General features: G+C 39.7%; 2 protein-coding genes across 5 annotated transcripts in view; both read right to left on the minus strand.

Annotated features, from left to right (window-relative positions):
• Positions 1–20215, minus strand: part of HS6ST3 (heparan sulfate 6-O-sulfotransferase 3) — a 647122-nt gene that overhangs the window by 330775 nt on the left and 296132 nt on the right. The window lies entirely within an intron of this gene.
• On the minus strand, positions 1272–5117 carry LOC116631268 (ubiquitin-40S ribosomal protein S27a-like). The gene is made up of 2 exons (XM_032402454.1): positions 5093–5117; positions 1272–1999 (listed from the first exon to the last, which is right to left on the minus strand). The coding sequence occupies exons 1-2, from the start codon at positions 5115–5117 to the stop codon at positions 1470–1472; spliced, it is 555 nt and encodes a 184-aa protein (XP_032258345.1). The 3' UTR covers positions 1272–1469.

Genomic DNA, 20215 nt, shown 5'->3' on the forward strand with positions numbered 1-20215 from the left:
TCCAGACTCTGATCCACAGACCCCACAGAAGGACCCAGTGTAACACATTCAGTGCTTAACAGCATTTACTTGCCAAAGAGCCAACACTACAAGAGAGTAGACACCTTGAGCTCAGAAGGCTAAGGGTGAGCTAGTATGGAAGGAAGGGAGAAATGCTTCCCCTTTTCTATTACCTTCTCTCAAGGATCTTATACAATTCCTTACAATAATATCCAACAGGACAAAATAGGGAGAGTAAAATTAAGGGAAGGAGTCCCAGAAAGGGGAGTACAGTTACCCTTATGACAGACACTGCTTTCTTTATCAATGTTTCAGTTAAGGCTGACTGAACTATAACCAGCAAAAGTTGGTCGAGAAATATTTAAATTTTCTAGACTACTCAGAGGTAGGGGTAAGAAGAAGTTTTATGTACCAGGGGTTCTGGGATGCAATCCTAGCTTCCTGTTGTTGATTTCCAGGTGTGTGATGACTTTGGCAGCCTTCCAAATGAGCAAAGTCACCAACAGTTAATGAGATGACTTGTGGCTGCAATAAAAATATACTAGAACCGGTTTTCTTCTACCTCCACGTACTGCTAAAAGAACGCTGCAGATAACGCTATTCGTGGAGAAGTGGCTTGAGGCAGAGCCCGGTCATTTTCACTCAGCAGCATTGAGAAACAAATCGCCACGGTGTTTCTGCACATCTTGTATCAGCTTTTGTTCTGCCCTCACTTTTCAGGAGTTTTTGTATGGCAAACAGTCCTAGAAGATCAAGATAGTGTCTCTCTCCAGGGCATGGGTTGGTCAGGTTACACACAGTCCGTTATAAAATACTGGGTTTCCTATACTTAGGGGTCCTCAGCTGTGCCACAGATCCACTGGATGCACAACATCTAGCTGGGCTATTCCTCATCACTCCCATGGGACTTGGGGATAAGGGGGAGAATAGGGAAGAAGGGGAACAAAAGCAAGCATGGAGCTCCCACCAACTGTGGTGCCATGAGTGAGTCTTTTGTCTGGGACCCAGGAGTCTTATGTCTTTTGCCAGCATCCAAACTGTGGCAGGCTAACTTGTTAGTTTGCAAGTAGAGTAAAATATCATTCCTTTAAGAGTAATCCCTGGAAGGGGACCCATGGGTGGCTCAGTCGGTTAAGCGTCTGCCTTCGGCTCAGGTCATGATCCCAGGGTCCTGGGATCGAGTGCCGCATTGGGCTCCCTGCTCCACGGGGAGCCTGCTTCTCCCTCTGCCTCTGCATCTCTCTCTCTGTCTCTCATGAATGGATAAATAAAAAAAAAAATCTTAAAAAAAAAAAAAAAGAGTAATCCCTGGAAGGATAAGACTATCCTCCCAGATAGCAGGGCAGAAAGTTGCTATGGATTCTGCATCTCCCTAGAAAAAAAATATAGGAATATGTCTTATCCCCATATAGGTAGTTCTTTTTGTTGTTGTTGTTAGTTCATGTCTTTTATTATTAACCCATATACAATTACTTGTCTTCTGGTTTGTTGAAGCAATAAGTCAGACAACATTTGCCACAATAACATCTGTCGAAGTAGCTAGCCATGAAAACTCCAGCACCACACTCATCTGAAGGGCACTCCCGATGAAGGCGACTGATTTTGCCATTCTCATTCACCTTATAGTATTTCAGGACGGCCAGTTTAACCTTCTTTCTCTTATGCTTATTCTTCTTGGGAGTGGTATAAGACTTCTTCCTTTTCTTAGCACCATCACGAAGTCTCAACACAAGATGAAGAGTGGACTCCTTTTGAATGTTGTAGTCAGACAAAGTACGTCCATCTTCCAGTTGCTTGCCAGCAAAGATCAGTCTCTGCTGATCAGGAGGAATTCCTTCCTTATTCTGAATCTTGGCCTTTACCTCTTCTATTGTATCCGAGGGTTCAACCTCGAGAGTGATGGTCTTCCCCGTAAGGGTTTTCACGAAAATCTGCTTCTTGGCGGCGGTTCCACCGCAGATGGCGGATCCCCCATATAGGTAGTTCTGATGCCGAAAGACTAACTAGTCAGCTAGAAAAGAACTTTTTCAAGACCTTGGAGGCAGTCATATTGCCCCAAATAATCTAATAATTCCTTTTATTGTACATTAGAAAAATGTATATTATTTTAAGACATTAGATTCCTTTTTTGATTCCTGATAGAATTAGAAGAGCTCATAATTCAAATAAAATTAAGACACCTTCAGTAAACTAAGAAAATCTTAAAACTCATTTAAAAATAAAATTGTAATGACATTAAAAATCAAGTTTTTTATTTCCCCATATTAATTTCCTGGCTGCCCACAAAATATGAATATTAAGTTCAATCATTTTCCTATGACTGGTTTTTTTCAGTCTCTTGAAGTGAGAACGTGAAACCTTTATAATTCTCTGGAGTATGGAAAAATGTCTCCTTCAACACTTGGGTTTCTACTGCTCAGCTGTGTCATTTGGTTGGAGTACAAACTCAATGATATGGTTCCAAAAGATGGCTATTTACCCTCAAGTTCTGAGCCTCTATTAATTTCACAGGTTTACTATATAGATTCTGATGATGATTATGGTTCTCCTTGGTTAATTAACGCTCTGCAACATTCAATTTTGCATTACATAAATACCAGTAAAGAGAGTGAAAAATAAAACTAGATGCAAATTTTATGCTCATTGCAATGCACAAATTAGGCCATAGAAAAATCCCTGGCTGGATTCAGAGTTTTCTTGTGCCAGCCAGAGCCTAGAAAAAAATGTTAAATTATTTTTCACCAATTCAACAGAGGTAAAAATGATCACATAAAAACCAGACTAAACAGAAACAAGTCAATGAGGCTGCTACACATAAAGCTTTATACAAATGAAGCACTGTCAAAACATTTCAAAATGTCAGAAATTCGTTTAGAAAATTTACAGTCTCTTTAAAAAAAAAAACACTCCTAGTATAAATTTGCCTTTCTGTAAATTTAGTCCCAACCTCTCATTATCACAAAAATGTCAGTCTTCTCAATTTCTAGAACTGTATCTATAATATTAATTTGCAGAGTACCAGCAGTCTGCCAGTGTCATTTCCCAAAGGTGGCCTACTTGATCGGAGTGTTGGAAGAAGACAGCCTAATTCTTAGAAGGACAAAACTGTGCACAATAACAATCAACCCTGCACAAGACAGCTTTTCAAAATCATTTTTAGACATGCATAAATCAGAGATGCATTTGTGTTAGCTAATCACTACTAATGAAGCCTGAGCTGAGAATTCAAACTTCAATATCTAGCTAAAATTCTGAAGTGCAGCATCTAAATTAAACCAATACTATTGCTTGGAAAGCGAAGATGAGGCATTTTTTACATTTTCTAGACACTCAGGGCTGGATGATACGACCATAGACTCAGCAGAAGGAAACACAGGGGCGCCTGGGTGGCGCAGTCGTTAAGCGTCTGCCTTCAGCTCAGGTCACCATCCCAGGGTCCTGGGAGCAAGCCCCACATGGGCTCCTTGCTCGGCGGGAGGCCTGCTTCTCCCATTCCCACTCCCCCTGCTTGTGTTCCTGCTCTCGCTATCTCTGTCAAATAAAATCTTTAAAAAAAAAAAGAAACACGAGTGTGAAAAATGATCCTTTCTGATACTGGAAATTCACTATAAAGGCATACTTTCGCTTTTTGTTAAGGATGAAGTTATGTTACCTATGTGAACATCATTGAGGGTTTTGGTGTTTTTAATTGTAGAAAAATGGGTAATGTGACTGCCATCTATCCCTTCTTTTTTTCTCCTCTAATGTCAGGGGATTTTTTTAATATGTTGGAGGAAATAATGTCCTCTGAAACAAGAAAAAAAACAGAAATAAAATTACAAAAGTATAGCTGCAACCAGAGGAGACTAAATCTGCCTCCATAATATTGGTTGGTGTTTTGACGTGGCAAAAATTGGCTGTTGATTCCAGCGGGGGTCTTCACATGGGGGTTTGGAGAGTCCCCATTATGACTTCACAAGCCACAGCCTAGTGTTTGTCTAGTGCCAGTGCACCTGATACCCACCCAGACTGTTTTGCCAACAGCATAATTTCACCTCTTAGCAGAGAAGCCAAATGCTCTGTGACAGACTACAACTGCACTTTCAGCCACATCTACTTCATAATGAGCACATATAGTCACTGCCTCTCCCTCAGCAGAGAAAAATATGGCCTGCGCATCATTTTGTGTTCATCAGAAGCACCGTTCCTGAGGACAAGTTAGCCAGAAACCTCTGGGGCAATTTGTATGCTCAAGACAACCATCTCAACTTCCTGTGGGACTGGTAAATATTTATACTGAAGAATGAGAGATAGATGGCCGGTCTCCAGGGTATGGAAAAAATACTTGATAGTCATTCCAATCCAGCCAGGGGAAAAAAAAAAAAAAGCATAGAGGTAGGCGAACAGGGGTCTCTAGCCAACACAAAATGCTTAAAGACATCTTTACTAAAAATAAGCAGATCTCAACAATAATTCTATAGTCAACTTGGTGAGATATTTCACAAATATCAATGTTCTGTTGAGATCAATAGAGAAGTTTTTAAATAAGTCTCAAAACAAATCATAAAAGTTCCCATGGCAAATACCACTGGGAAAACGAGAAAGTAACAGTCCATCAAAAAGGCTCATAAAACTGATAAAAAGCCAATCGTACACCCCCTGAAAAAATGATTTTCTTCGAACCGACTCATTTATTAGAACCACCCATCTCTCGGAGACTGAGTTTCCGAGCAAAACACTTGCTTGAAGTCCGAGCAAGGCAGGCACCACTAGCGGAAGGACTGGTGGGGTCTCTGGGAGCAGAAGGCATAAGCATGGGGAAAGAACAGGAATAAAAATCACTTGCTAACCTGGGGCAGCTCCATTAAGGGTTTTAAAAAATCGAAGCTATATACCTGATCTGTGGTTTTCATAAGTCCAATTAGAGTTTTAGCAAGCAATATAATGTTAATGCATAACACCTTTTATCTGTAGAAAATTCTCACTTTCAAATTCTATGATCTCTTTCTATATGGGAGAAAGGCAACAAAAGCACCCAACATTTTTCAATGTCTTTGAACATGTTCCTAAGTAATAAGTCTACTGTGATAAATAGCTAGATAGCCCACTATACCTGCATTGTCTTTAGTAAAGAACATCTAGATCGGAACAGCCTTCTGAAGGATTAAACATAGGTAGGTACATAGGTAGGTAGGTAGGTAGATATAGGTCAATATATGCATACACATACACACACAGAAGTATAATCTTCTCAAGATAAATACATGTATATGTGTATGTAAAGAGATCTGTTTAGTAGTATTATTTGGTAACAATGGAGTCACTGTCCATGAGGTAGATTTAAGACTGAGTCACATGAGGCATCCTCTCTTACAGGAACTCTACAAGAACTGGAATCATGCAGACTTGTGGCAGAGACATAATTTTATTTCTCCAAGGTTGGCATGGTTGAGGTCATAAAGAACATTAGCAGTGTCTTCCTGGGATGGGAGAGAAGAGAGGACCCACTTTGGACAATAGTTCCTATTTAGCCCTCAACCAGTCTAAAGGTTTCCAGACTATAGCCATTCATTCCAAAAGTGGGGGTGGAGGGAGACATAAAATTATACCTCATCCAAACATTATGCTCAATCTATGTCTGCTAAAGTTCTAGGCACGACATATAAAGACGAAAAAACAAATATTCTCATAGTCTAATGGAGACAGGCAATTAAACTTAATTGCAATACAACCTAAGTGCTACATTAGAGCTACAGAAATAAAGAGGAAAGGCATTCTGCTAGAGAGGGTTTGGGCATTGGATGGGAAGGCTCCCCAGGAGGGGCTCTCTAGAGTTGAATCTAGAAAGTCAAGTGGATGGGGAGAAAGAGAAACTACAGGAGCATTAGATGAAGGGAAAAGGCACAGTGGCAAAAGAGAACATGATTCATTAGAAGCACAAGTGGTTTTGGGTGGATATGATTTCATTTCTTAGTATTTCTGAGGTACCACAATAGACATTGGAAATATCCAGAAGGGAAAAAAAAAAAGCTGTGTTCAGGAGACTGAAAGTTAAATCAGAGACAGAATGGAACAAGCACTGGGTGCCATTCTAAGATATTCTGGCCTTCCATGTAGGTGATTAAAAAAAAAAAAAAAACACTGATAACAACAGTAAATAAAAAATATAAAATTTAAAAAAAATTTTAAAAAACACTGAAAAATTTTAGGCGAGGGAAAAATACAATCCTAATTGCACTGGAAAGAGACATTTTGATGGCACATATGAAGATGATGACAACGGTTGATTATTTAAGGGCTACGTGGGATTCGTGGGTCTGTACAAGAAGCCTAGAATTTAAGACTAAAATGTTATGCTTCACGGGTTGGTTTTTAAAAGTAACCCAGAAGTTTTGTGCCAAGAGAGAAAACAAATTGCACAATCCTCAAGTTTTTAGATCAGAACTAAAGATTAAAGGATGTGGGCAGAGTAGTAGCCTGGCTTCACCCAGCTGCATTTACCGTACCAAGAAAAGCTACTTGAAGGGTCTCCTCGGTGGCAAAACCCTACTGCATCCTCAAGAGGAAGAGCACCACCTCTTCAGCCTCTATAGGATGGAAATGAAGTAAACACTTCTAGAGATAGTACACAAGGGTAGGCCTTCTGGGAGCTGAGAATCGAGATCCAAAAGGGAAGAATGAAGGAGGAAGAAGGGTTGGAGGTAGCGACTGGCTTGGGATAGTTATGAATGGAGAGCACACAAGACAGCTGATACCCTGCCACGTCAGTGACCTCCACCTCCCGAAATGCCTCAGTGGGTAAAGTTGTTGAGTGAGACTAACGTAGATGTTGATGCTTTCCTGAGCGCCCTTATCTGGGAACCAGATATTGAGGGCTGTGGTGAGGAAATGGACAAGCTGGGAACACCTAGAAGAAAGGGTGTGGCAAGGAAGGAATTCCAGATTTCTGACTGGATAATAAGGCGGATGCTAGTCCCAGGAACCAAACTAAGGAAGGCAGAAGGACCACATTTGGAGGGCAAACTGCTTGCCTTTCTGGCCCTCAGTTTCTTCACGTTCGTGGAACGAGGGCATTGTCCTGGTGCAGCCTAACGTCCACGCCAGTGTTGGCTGTCTCTGAAAATAGGAATTCATCAAGAACATTCCATTTTCAACTAATGGATCTCACTCCCACAGCTCTCCTGGACCTATCAACATGCTTTCTCTTTTCCACTACCAAACCTGTGTCTGAATTCAGCAAAAAAAAAAAAAAAAAAAAGGAAGAAACTTCTGGAATAGGAATAATGAAGCCCAGTTCAAGGCCATTAGGGGTGCCAAGTATTCTTTTTTTAAGAGGGAGGTCACACCACAGACCTTGTCAATCATGTTCCCTTATCATTAATAAAGGGAGGAAAATACTCTCTTACAACCCCACACCAGTCTTCTCAGAGGTAGAGAATTCTTTCATTATTAAACAGTCACAGAAAAGCATACATATTTGAAGGTGTTACTGTTGGATAGGTCAATATGCACAATAAGATTCCAGCCCCAGTTCACCGGTCTACGAAGAAATCCTACACATAAAAAAAAAAAAAAAAAATTAACTTACTTTGGAGCTCCTCTTTTATAAAAAGATATAGATATTAAGACTGACAGCCATCTGGCACAGATTCCATAAATAAAATATTTTTATTTCAAAAAGTTTAACATTACATTTTTTTTATTACTTCTACCAAAGTAGAATGGAGGAAAATATATAGTACAGTATACTCTCATGGGGCTTATTTGAAGTCTTTTCTGGTAATGTTTTGGTAATAATGGATTTTATTTGCTCTCTCAAGAAGGCATTTTAGGTTTAACAAACTATCATCTATAAGACTTCAAAGTACTTAAAAAAAAACAAACATAAACGTTACCTATAAACGGACAAACATAGTTGGCTGTCATATACTCTGGTTTCCAATACCGATGTCAAGCATGCCTCTGACACACTTTTTGCCCAACTGATTGTTTTATTTCATAAAAAAAGTAAAACAGTGTTTTCTTCTTCAGTAAACACTGGGTGATATCTGGTTCAGTGCTTTTCAGCACAAAATTACGCCAAAGAAAGGCCAGTGTAATAGGTTTGACCTATTATTTTTACCTATTTCTTTCCAATTTCCACAACCTATTGTAACATCCAGCATCTCTAATGCAGGGTAATTCATTTCTGATTCTACAATCGACCCCTAACTACACCGCGGTCATTCACTACATTTGATACCCCCATTTTTTTAAACAACTTCTCCTTACATTTAGATTATGCTGTAGTTTAGACGGGGTATAGTATGCTCTAAATCTTCTGATCTTCAAAGAATATGTTTACGAGCTTCGAGTGCAGTTTGAAAATGAGGGGGAAAAAAAACTCTAAAAATGCTGTTTCAGCAGATGCCATCCTCTCAGTCTATTTATAAGAAACTAGCAGATGAAACCTTGTCTCACATCACTATCCAGAGAGATGTCACATATAAATAGCACAGTCACTGTATCTGTTTTATATACCATATAATTGTATACTTGATCATGTTCAAATCCTTCTATTGCCTATAAAAAGGTGAATTCCACTAAATAGATTCCTACATAAGAAACCCTATCATCTAGGGATCACACTGAACCCAGAAAGCATCGTGTAAAATGTCAATTACATACACACCCATTTGTGTTCTATATGAAAATAAAAATTTCAAGATTTTAGTCTTAAGAAATTAAGATGAATCACTTCATTATTGGGCTATTCTTGATGTTCAAATCGCTCAGCTCACAAAAACAAGAGTGAGACCTCAATGCTTTCAGTCAATTTTCATTAAACAGGCAATGTCCATTAGTGGGGAGTCTTCATTATAATAAAACTTCCTTTTTTGCTTTTTCCCACACCAGGACCCATTGCAGAATAACTGGTTAGTGCTTTGAAATCCACATGCTGTGTGATACAGGCTCTGGTCATTTCCAAGAAGCCATAAGGACTAACTGCTTCAAATTATATAGTGCTCCCCTTTATACACCCCAACCCTGTGTACTCACTGCATTAGGTAATTTGGTTTTAAATTTTGATCAAAGTGATTTGATTTAAAAAGCAAGTAGTCCAGGAGCATCTAAAGTAAAAAGAAGCTCCTGCCCCACATTCCATACTTTTCTCCACCTCTCTCTTCAGCTTCTTCCAGCAGTAAATGAAAACCAATAATACGGGAATAATAACAGTGCAAGCAGTTCAGAGTAAGGGGTAAATGAGTTTATACATAGAAATACTTGAAGCAGTGTCAGGAGCATGGTATCTACTATATAAGTGTGATGTTGTGGTGATCATTACTTTTACATTATCAGGACCAACAATATCAAGAAATATAAGTTATATTCTGTCCTATAACTAGGATTAATTCCTTGCCTACAGATCAACTCCAGAAATTGAACACTTTTTAGGAAAGGACACTTATTAGAACCATGGGGAGGAGGCACCTGGGTGGCTCAGTCGGTTAAGTGTCTGGCTTCAGTTCAAGTCATGATCCCAGGGTCCAGGGATCAAGTCTCACATCGGGCTCCCTGCTCAGTGGGGAGTCTGCAGCTCCCCCTGCTTGTGCTCTCTCTCTCTCTCTCTTCCTTCCTTTCTCTCTCAAAATAAATAAAATCTTTGAGAAAAAAAAAAGAACCATGGGGAAACTATTTACTTCTCCATTCTAACAGCATACCTATTATGACCCGGACACTCTTCTAGAAACTGGAGATAGAGTGGTGAATCAGACTAACACAGTGCTTACGTTCTAGTAAGAACAATAAATAAGCCAACAAATAAACAATACAATCTTAAATAGAAACTGGTATTATGGTTCCCCTATTGTGCCCTGTGACTTTTGAAGAAAAACAAAGAATGATTCCTTTTTAACAGTCTATGATTGCTCAAAATCTGCTGACATTTTAGTGTGCTTCACATTTACATAATGCTTCCTTGTATTGGTTTCCTTTCTTTGTTCTTGTTGGATGTATAATTTCTCACCTTGTCCCTAATATCATCCAATTTACCCATTCTTTCTGTTGATTGAAAATTTTTCCATTTTCTCGAAGCCCAATTATGTCCTAGTCTAACTTGGGCTGGTTGTTTCATATTTGAACCATGATTTTCTCATAAAATTTTTTTTTAGAATTTCAAATTTAATTTTATGGTCTATTTCTTATTATATTCTCAAATATTTTTCTTACTGTTCATTGTACTCTCTAGTATATTGAATCCATTGTTTTCCCAGAACTGCCCTCCTTGAGATCTTCTTTTCTCTTCTCCCATCTGATCTCCCAGGGTGTGCTACAGAAATGTCATCCTTTAATTTTTTCACCTCCCTTGGATGCATTGCTTTTTGAAATCCACAACTTTTTTAAAAAAAGATTTTATTTAGAGAGAGAGAGAGAGAGAGCGGGGGGGGGAGCAGAAGGAGAGGGAGAGAGAGAGAATCTCTAGTGTGGAGCCTGACAAGGGGCTCGATCCCATGACCCTGAAATCATGATGTGAGCCAAAATCAAGAGTTGGATCTCAACCAACTGAGCCACCCAGGTGCCCCAAAACCCATACCTTTTAAAAAAAGTCTCACTTCCTTTTTGCTGATGTGCATCATCAAGTAACTTCCTAAGAGTACATGTCTGAAAACGACTTCATCCTGGCTTCCTGATTGATAATTTATCAGAATATAGAATTTTGACCAAAAATCTTTTCTTTCAGATTTGAAAGTCAATGTTCCATTGACTTCTAGGATCCAGTGTGCTAATGAGCAGTGCGAGGAAAATTGGATATGTTTTCTTTTAGGTAATAAGTTTAATTCTCTCTGTTAACCTTGATGCCTAAAATTTTTAAATGGCATTGTTCCTCTGCTCAGCCCTATTTGCAATGTGAAAATCTGTGACAAGCTTTAACTCTGGAAACTTTCTTATATTATACGAAATTGATTCCCATCAATTATTTTTCCTGAAATTCTTCTTAGTTGAACACTGGATATTTCAGATTGAATTCTATGTCCCTTACCTTTATCTCATGTTTCTTGTCTTTTTATTCTCTATTCTTACAGGCCTCCTAAAATTTAACTTCCAAATCTCCTAATGTATTTTGTATATTAATAATATGTATATTTTTTATTTTCAGGAGCTCTTTCGCATTCTCTGATTATTCACTTTCACAGTATATTCTTCCTTTTATGGATGTAACATCTTAAATCTCTGTGAGGAGACCAATTGTAACTTTTTCATTTTCCATGTGTTCTGAACTCTAAATTACCTGCTTCCTGTAGGGTCTGTTTTCTTATATTTTTTGTAGGTCTTTCTCTAATTTGAAGACCTTATCAGCTATCTTGTGCTTCTCTGTTGTTCATTTATAATAATAATGGGGCCTCTGTGTTCATGGGTAAGACTCGCCAACTGGAAAACTCCACTTTAGGGTGAGCCTGTGAATAGCAGTCACTGAGCCAACGGCTCCCCAAGTCCTACCACATGGAAAGCTTTATTTTGTGGCAAAACCACCCCTCCATTTGTTTTCTGAGTTATCTCCCTCCCAAAAAAAGTGTGTTCAATTTTTTGTTAAGTTCACTCTCTATTTTTCATCTACCTAGTAATAAGCTTGGAGAAAAGGGGGTGGCGGTGAAGGGATTAATTAATCTACTTAATGGTCCCTGTTTGTGGCTCCATTGCTCATTTCCAGCCCCTTCTTCTGATGGCCTCTAAGGCTATAGTCTTGCTAAGTTTCTTTAGTTCAAGCCACCGCAGCTTCCACTGCTCTAGAGGCCACATATATCATATTTCAAACCAGAAAAGGCCTCAGAATTCTGAACCACCCAGCCATACAGATGCTTTCTTAAGATTCTCGAGAAGCTTCATTAGCATCACCCAGCTACAGGCAGCACTGGTCTGAAACACTTGTAAGGTCTTTCAATGGAGTCAATACATTTTTATTGAAGTGCCATTCATGGTAAGCTGACTCCTCTGCTTAAGAAATGTGAATAACATTAAAGTGCCCAAGGAGCCCACTAGGAGCTAACACGGGTCAAACAGGAGCCAAATTAGAAAAAGAGAGAGAGGAAAGAAAACACAAGACTAGAAGTTAGGAGATCTGGATGTGGATCCTCGTTCCATCTCTAATCAGCTATGAGACCTTAAATAAGTTGATTCACCTTTCTGGACCTTATCTGTAAAATAAGAACTTCATATGAGAATAAACAGCTTAATGAAATCCTAAATCACGGTCTGAGATTTTTGTCAGAATATGGTTAAAATTTATGTATATATTAAACCTACAAAATGCTCTTGTTTTATATACCAACAGTGGAGGAGGAAAGAAATCAAATTGTTATACAACGAATGGAGTGTATTGAGACAGAAGAAGCAGCTGGAACTGAAAACAGACATCAGTCCCTTGACACAGTGGAGTATATACTTAATGAATGAACAAGTGGCAAGAAATATATATTTAGAGCAGTGAAACTCTTAAAAGATGAATGTTGCTGACATTTGTAAAGAGTAAAAAGTCATGACATCATAACAGAGTGTACCCCGGCGAGTTCACTGTTAAAAGTGTTACTCCTCCCAAAGACAGGTTGGAGATTTTCAATAACATTTGTCTGTGCCTCAGACCGTCAAAGGAATTTATTGTGCATTTACACAAGCAAGAAAGAAAAATTAGAAGAGAGACCAAGCCTCATACTTTTTAACATGAGAAGTATCCCCAGCAGAGTTACTGGGGAAACAAAAGTTCCCCTTAAATAATTCAAGGGTCTTTTCATCAGCTGTATCAAACTGTCAATAGCAGTTCTCTGTTCCCTGGCATATCATGAACTGACTACAGCAAGAAAGATACCAAACAAAAGAAGGCAAAGGCTTCATCTAGCATAATAAATCTCTTTGCATTCAGACATTCTCTTCATTTCAGAAAACAAATGTTGATAGTTCCTACCAACACTATTTCTGGTGGTTTCCACCTCAAACAGTCATGAGGAATCAGAATTGTCAAATCCGGGGCGCATGGGTGGTGCTGTCAGTTAAGCAACTGACTCATGGTTTCAGCTCAGGTCATGATCTCAGGGTCGTGAGATTGAGTCCCACTCAGTGTGGGGTCAGCTTGAGATTCTCTCTCCCTCTCCCTCTGCCTCTCCCGCTCATGCGCTCTCTCTCTCTCTCTCCCAAGTAAATAAATAAATCGTAGGGGGAAAAGTATGGTCAAATCCTCTTAATTTAATTCTATAATTAAGCATCCTCATGTGTTCAGTGGTACATAAGCCCATCTGGGATGGGGGCAAAGCAGAGATGGTTGGGAAGGATGGAAGTGAGAGAAGTGATAGCACTTTCCCTGCATCCAGGAAATAGAAAATTCCTTTAAGACAAGGAAGACAAAATATTGAAGAGGCTAAATAATGAAAACAGCTGATAATGGCATTCACCAACGAGGAAGCAACCTCGGTGAATTACATGAACAGCAAGGAACTGCAGATAGAGAGGGAAGGGATCAGTGTAGACTGGGGGAATCAGGATGATCTCCAGGAAGGAGGGAAAATTAAGGTCATGCAGAATGGGCCAGATTTAGAAATGTGTGACGGAGTGAGAAGGAATCTTGAGTTGGTAAACTCAGCACTTGACTAGCATTCAACAAGCCAAACTAAGAATAGGTTAGTAAAGGGACAAAGATGGAATGAACCACAGGTGTCGTAAGTGGTTTGAGGGACATTCTGATGACATATTTGGTAACTACCATGGCCTTCTAGACCACTGCCCTGAGGTCTATCTCCACAGTACATCTGTGAGGATAATAGGAAGGGACAAAAGTGGTAAAGAAAAGAAGGCCTTTATTACCCCCCTTTAATATTCTCCACTTGGACCTCTATCAATAAACATATTTGAGTGTTTGCTTTTGCTACAAGTTTGTATGAGTCTGCTCAGGCTGCCACAACAAAATAGGACAGACTGGGGGCTTACACTACAGAAACTTATTTTGTCACAGTTCTGGGGGTTGGAAGTCCAAAATCAACTTATGTGCACCCTGGTTTCTCCTGAGGCTTCTCTCCTTGGCTTGCAGATGGCTGCCTTCTTGCTGTGTCCTCAGATGGTCCTTCCTCTGTGCACATATCTGTCGTATCCCTGTGTGTGTCCAAATGTCCTCTTCATAGAAGGACACCAGTCTGATGGAATTAAGACCCACCCTAGAGGCTCATTTTGCCTTAATAAGCTCTTTAAAGATCCTATCTCCAAATATGTCACATTCTAAGGTACTGGGGGTGATGGCTCCAACATATGAATTTAAGGAAAAATAACTCAGCCAATAATATGTATTTTGTGTTTTTTAATCATAAGAGAATGACACTGAAAACTACATACAGTAAACACAACATGATATAGTGGACATTGTTGTAAATGTGAAATGTGATTTAAAAATAAGATTTCGGGGCACCTGGGTGACTGAGTAGGTTAAGCGTCTGCCTTCGGCTCAGGTCATGACCCCAGGGTCCTGGGATTGAGCCCTGAATCAAGCTCCCTGCTCATGGGGAGCCTGCTTCTCCCTCTCCTCCCCACTCATGCTCTCTCTCTCTCTCTCTCTCTCACTCTCTCTTCCTCTCTTTCTCTCTCTCCATTTCTTTCTCTCAAATAAATAAATAAAAGCTTTAAGAAAATAAAAAATTAAAATACAGACTTATATAAAAGTACAAATAAATACATTACAATTTGAACAATTAAACTCCAAAATCTTGCAAGACAGGGGAGTCACAAATTTAGACCAGGAGATGATACTATCAACCTTCTACTTCCCTTCCACTGGACTGATCAAATATCTCAAAAGATAATTTGGTGGTAAGGCTTTTTGATAAAAACAAAGAACTTTGTCCTAGAGAAATGTAAAGCAGAGTAATGTAGTAGAAAGAGCCATGGATTAGGATTTGGGTGTTCTGGATTCTAGCTTGAGGCAGAAGAAGAGGTATCCAAAGAGACTGAGGAAAGAGGAATTAGGAAAGAACACTGTAGCAGCCAAAGAGATTCAAGATTGGAAGAAGAGGTCAACCCAGAGCCCCCTGCTGTGAACAGATCAGCCAAACAAGGCCTGAGAAGACACTTCAGAGTTCACTCCACCTTCACAAGAGCAATGCCAGAGACGTTGAGACAGTTAAAGACAGATTTAGTGGATCGGGAAATGAATGAGAAATAAAGTGTAGAGAATTCGTGATTTTTTTAAGTCTGACCACTGGAGAATTTCATGGTGGCTTAGGGGAAGACCAAACAAAGGAAGTTTTCCTTCCTCCTTTTCTTTTTCTTCTCTCTCTCTCTCTTTTGTGATAAAACTAGAGCTTGTTTACAGGTTTAAAGAAAGAACCCTGCTTAGAAGTAGGACTGAGGGAACTAGGGAATGAGGGAATTCTCCAATGGTTCCCTTAAGCAATGTCTGAGAAACCCCTAGCACTGTGTTTGTCACTCCCTGTCCTCAAGGGGTTCTAGATTAGTGGGGATAGAGACAGTTACCCTAAGTTATTTGTTTTCATGGCTGTATGTCCTACTGAAGAGGACCCACAAGGAAAGGAGCACTGATGTGTCCTCAGGAGTCTGAGAAGGCCTTTCCTTTCAAAGAAGGAAAGTTGGAGCTGAGGCTTACAGGATGGGCAGTGTGTCAGATTAACAGGAGAGATGAGGCATTTCATGTAGAAGCGTCTAAGCAAAACCAGAATCATGAAGAATACAGATAGACTCCATGAAGAATACAGATAGACTCCAGAGAGAAGTTCACCTAGAAAAGGAATGAGACACTTCCATAATTCATAGAAGAAAAAACAGAAAACATGGAAAACAATATGATCAAGTTTGGGGAAAATGGAGGGGAATGAGAGGACATTATGGCTAAGGGACCCCATTTTTGCCATTTTCTTCTTAAACCACATGAGCTATTGGTCAAATATAACCATTCACATTGTGAATGTTCACTTTTAAAACTGCCAAAGTGCTTGAAGGGGCAGTTTAGCATCAAGTACTGAAGAAAGGAAATAAGAGGGTAGGTTTGAGAATTTAACCAAGAGAGAAAGGCAAAAAATTCAAATCAGGCAGACAACAAGGGTGCTGTCCATCAAGACAAACAGCTCAGTTGTAGGTAAAAACAGGTATTATTTGATCAAACAAGAAGGCATCAAAACGAGAATTATTTCAATTAACCTCCCATAATTTACGATGAGAATTAGTCAAGGCATAAACAATCTCACAGGAGATATTAAACATGAACCAAAAATACTGGTGTACAAATTGGAGTATGAGAAGTACATGTGCAGTCCTCATGAAGACAATCAAAGTAGAGTTAATCCTATCTAGGGATCAGATCACCTCCCAAAAAGCAAACAAAAACAAAACAAGAGAACTCCAGAAAAAGTGTGAGAAGCTTGGGGAGAAAATCATGGATTTCTGTAGAGCTGGTAAGGTCAAGACCTGGCAAGATTAGAGGAAAGCCACCAGCAACAAAAAGGGATTGTGATATGGATGCATCTGTAACACGCCTGGCACCCTTCAGAACAGTCTTCAAGGCTGTGAACCTGACCTGTATTAGGAAGTCAATCAGTCATCTGACTGGAGAGCAAGGGTGCTTGAGAAAGCCGTCTGGAAACCTAAGCCCAAGGCTGAGGCAGCCACTGCTCAAGGAAGGCAGAGAGCTGAGGCAATCAGGTGATAATTAAGGTTGACATGCAGCAAAATAAGAAGAAAACACCTGGGTGGTGTATTAGTTTGCTAGAGCTGCCATACTAAGTCCCCCAGTCTGAGTAGCTTAAACAATAAAAATTTACTTTCCCACACTTGCAGAGGTGGAAAGGCCAAGTTCAAGGTGTTGGTAGGGTTGGTTTCTTCTGAGACCTCTCTCCGTGGCTTTGCAGATGGATACCTTCAACCTGTACCTTCACGTCCTCTTCCCTCTGTGGATGTCTGTGTGTTCAAATTTTCCCTTCTTTCAAGGACACCAGTCATATTGGATTAGGGCTCACCATAATGACTTCATTTTAATTTAATCACTTCTTTAAAGACTATCTTCGAATACAGTCATGCTCTGAAGCACTTGACTTAGAACTTCAACATATGACTTGGGAGGGGAAGGAATGACGCAGCCCATAACCGTTGGTAATCATAGGATTCTTTGAAAAATTCACCAGGTAATCTTTCTGGTCAAAATGTAGTCATAGGCATACTTGCCTAGCCTTGAAAAATACAGCAGTATTCAGATGACCTTCTCCACCCTATAAAGATATCACCCTCGCTCAGTCGAGGACCCAGAACACTAAGTACAACTTTTGTTATAGGCTCTTTTTTATCAGAGCTGAGACCTTTACTATTATCCAATCATTTTACCTCAAATAAAAACACAGAACAGAAAATCAGTGGAAGATGCTTTTAAAAAAAAGAACAAATTTAAATAATCTATGGCTTTGGCTAGTTCCCAGCTTCATTTTTCTTACTATTTATTAGCTAAATAAGCCTACTTAGGATTTAAAGTCAAAAAGAGGAGGGAAAATTGCCATGTTCTCTTCACTTAAGATTTTCAATATGTTAAAAAGAGCTTAAAGACTTTTTATTTTATACAATTGCCCGTAATTGTCTTTGTAGTTTCATTGGTATTAATTTCATATAGCTCATTTAGAATGTCAAAGCACATATGCAACATAGTAATAAAGTCATTATTACTGCATAGAGATATAATTATAAGTAATTTTGATTCTCTCATTTTTGTCCGCTCACTTTCTTCTCATTTCTGCCCACATTTTATAAGAAAGAAGATGAGTTTGCTGACCTTTTGCGAAAGAACATCTACCATGAAAAAACTGATGATTTCATCCTGATTGAGGCCTGGAAAACTTTTATTTTCTAGCTCCATTAGCTTTTTCAGAATAACTCTGATTATAATATTACTGCATTACAAATAAACTTTTAAATTCAGCAGAGAAGGCTAATGCTACAAAACAGTAAATAATTCAAATAATATGGAGTCCCTTTTAGCCAATGAACTGTAATTCAATATAATGCATTTTTTCCTTTATTAACAATATACTAGAGAAGATATTATTTAAAAGGAAAGAACAGAGGGATAAGAGGAAAAATAAAATTTCTCATTTTTTGTTAAAGATGAGATGACATACATCATTAAATATAATACAATAAAGTTTCTCAGAATTAGGTCAGCAATTTAAAATATGTAGTAAATGTAATCTATGCCCACTAAGGCAATTTGCATATTTCTATAGGCTTCATTAGCCACAATTTTGCAGGACTTTGTGACTCTATTAATTCTTACATAAGAGAGCACAGTATTAGGCCCAAGGTAGGGATAAGGTAGGGTATCGTTTTGGGAAATGTTTACGTTCCAAATGTAAAGGAAAAAAAGGCAGAACAAAATAGAAGATCCTATTTTTAGGCCATGTGCTGGGGAGGGGGTAGAGTAACACCACCTTCTGGGTAGCAGAACTAGAACCTGGAATCTTCAGAGGGGAAAAACCCCACTAATTTCAAAGCATGTACCATGGAGGGATGAAGTGGGATGAGTGACATGTACTTAGTGCTGACCACGCCTTTGTTCTGGGAAAGACACAAGTGTCGACCACTGAGTTATGCAAATATAAAACAAAGAACATATTGTACAGTGGAAAGTTTGAGAAGCTAGAGCTTTGAGGAACTAAGTTGGTCTGCGAGAGATGATTATGTAATAGGCAAGATTTGCATCTCTGAACATGATCTTCTAATTGGAGAAATATTGCGTGCCAACCATTGCTCGTTCTTGTGGGCAAGTGTATGTTTTATTAAAGCTGTCTGCTCATAGGTAAGCAAAGCCTGAAAACATTCAGATGACAGAAGATCTTTGAAAAAGAACTAGACCAGGCTTGACAAAGCTCAGCCTACAAGTCCAACCCAGGGTGGTGTATAAAAATGAAATCCACAGACACCCAGAAATGTCTAAATTAAAGGACCTGTCTTTTGTCCTTGTAATTTAGAAGGGAGAACACATGAGAAAGAGGTGTAGTATTTTAAGACTATAGCTTTCTAGAGAGTGACTGTGTTTTTTGGGGAAAAGTTAAAGCCAGCCCTATGAATAGAGGGTAGGATCTAAAGGAACCGGACATTCTCACTCTCAGTCACCTTGGAGACTTAGACAGCAAGACCTGGAGGGTGGGACTAAGCTGGGAAGAGGAAAATTCTCTTGATATTGTTTTCTTAGGCCTGGACCCGAAGGAATCTATCTCAAGGGCAGACATAAAGAGTGGAGGAAATATGCCTCTGAAAGATGCAAATGGGCAGCGGAGTGCTGGCAAAAGCACAACCTCTGGTCAAGCAGGGAAACCTTATTTGCCTGAGCAGGGAAGCAGCTCAGCTGGACAGGCTGAAGAAGGCTCTAACCTACGAGTGGAGCCAATGGCAATTGGTCTGGGTAGTGCATCCCCCCAGGCCATCTCTGAGCTTGTGCTGTAGGTAATAACTGCAAGTCCGAGGTGGTAAAGAGAAGAGTAGGGCCCTCTGGGACTAGCACAGAGGGCAAGGAGAGCTCAGCAGGAGCCCAGGTGCCACCACAAGCAGATACTTGGGGTGGAGGCTGCCATCACGGCAACGGTGAAGACCATGGTCCCAGGAGAACCTGAAGTCAGCTGTCTGCAGTGGGGCAAAAGGCCAGCCAGGGCCCAGTCTGCCATCAGAAGTTCTCAGACGCACTGTCCTGGAAACAATATTAGCCAAAGGAGGTGACCTTGAAGAACCCAGAAGGGAGAGAGTTCACCTAGCAGCTGGATTTGAATTTAACTTCAATGTGACACCCTTTGTATTCCCCATGCTGGTGAGACCCAGGAGACATCTGCATTCCATTTAAAATAAACTCCTCTGAAGCCAGAAATTAGGGTTATCCTAATTTCATAGATGGGAAATTTAAAGACTGTGAGATTTCCTCAAACTAAAAAGGGTAATACCCCAAATTAGAGCCCAAAGCCGCTCACATTCACAGCGACGCGAAGACACCGGCAGCAGTGTTGTCTCAGAGAGAGAGAGGGCATACCCAGCAGGCACACCGCATCCAATTGCCGAAGCATGGTGATCAACGTCAATTTGGATTCTATGAATGAGCCCCGAGATTTTACCCTGCCTTTCTGTCAGGGTTTATTATCTGTTAAGGGGTTTAAATTGACAATAGAAAAATATTTCTGTGAAATCCGGTAATACACAGTGGTTAACCATAGCCAAATTTTATAAACTATGATTTGTCAAA

The sequence above is a fragment of the Phoca vitulina genome, unplaced genomic scaffold, assembly GCF_004348235.1.
Source record: "Phoca vitulina isolate PV1807 unplaced genomic scaffold, GSC_HSeal_1.0 scaffold5, whole genome shotgun sequence".
NCBI lineage: Eukaryota > Metazoa > Chordata > Mammalia > Carnivora > Phocidae > Phoca > Phoca vitulina.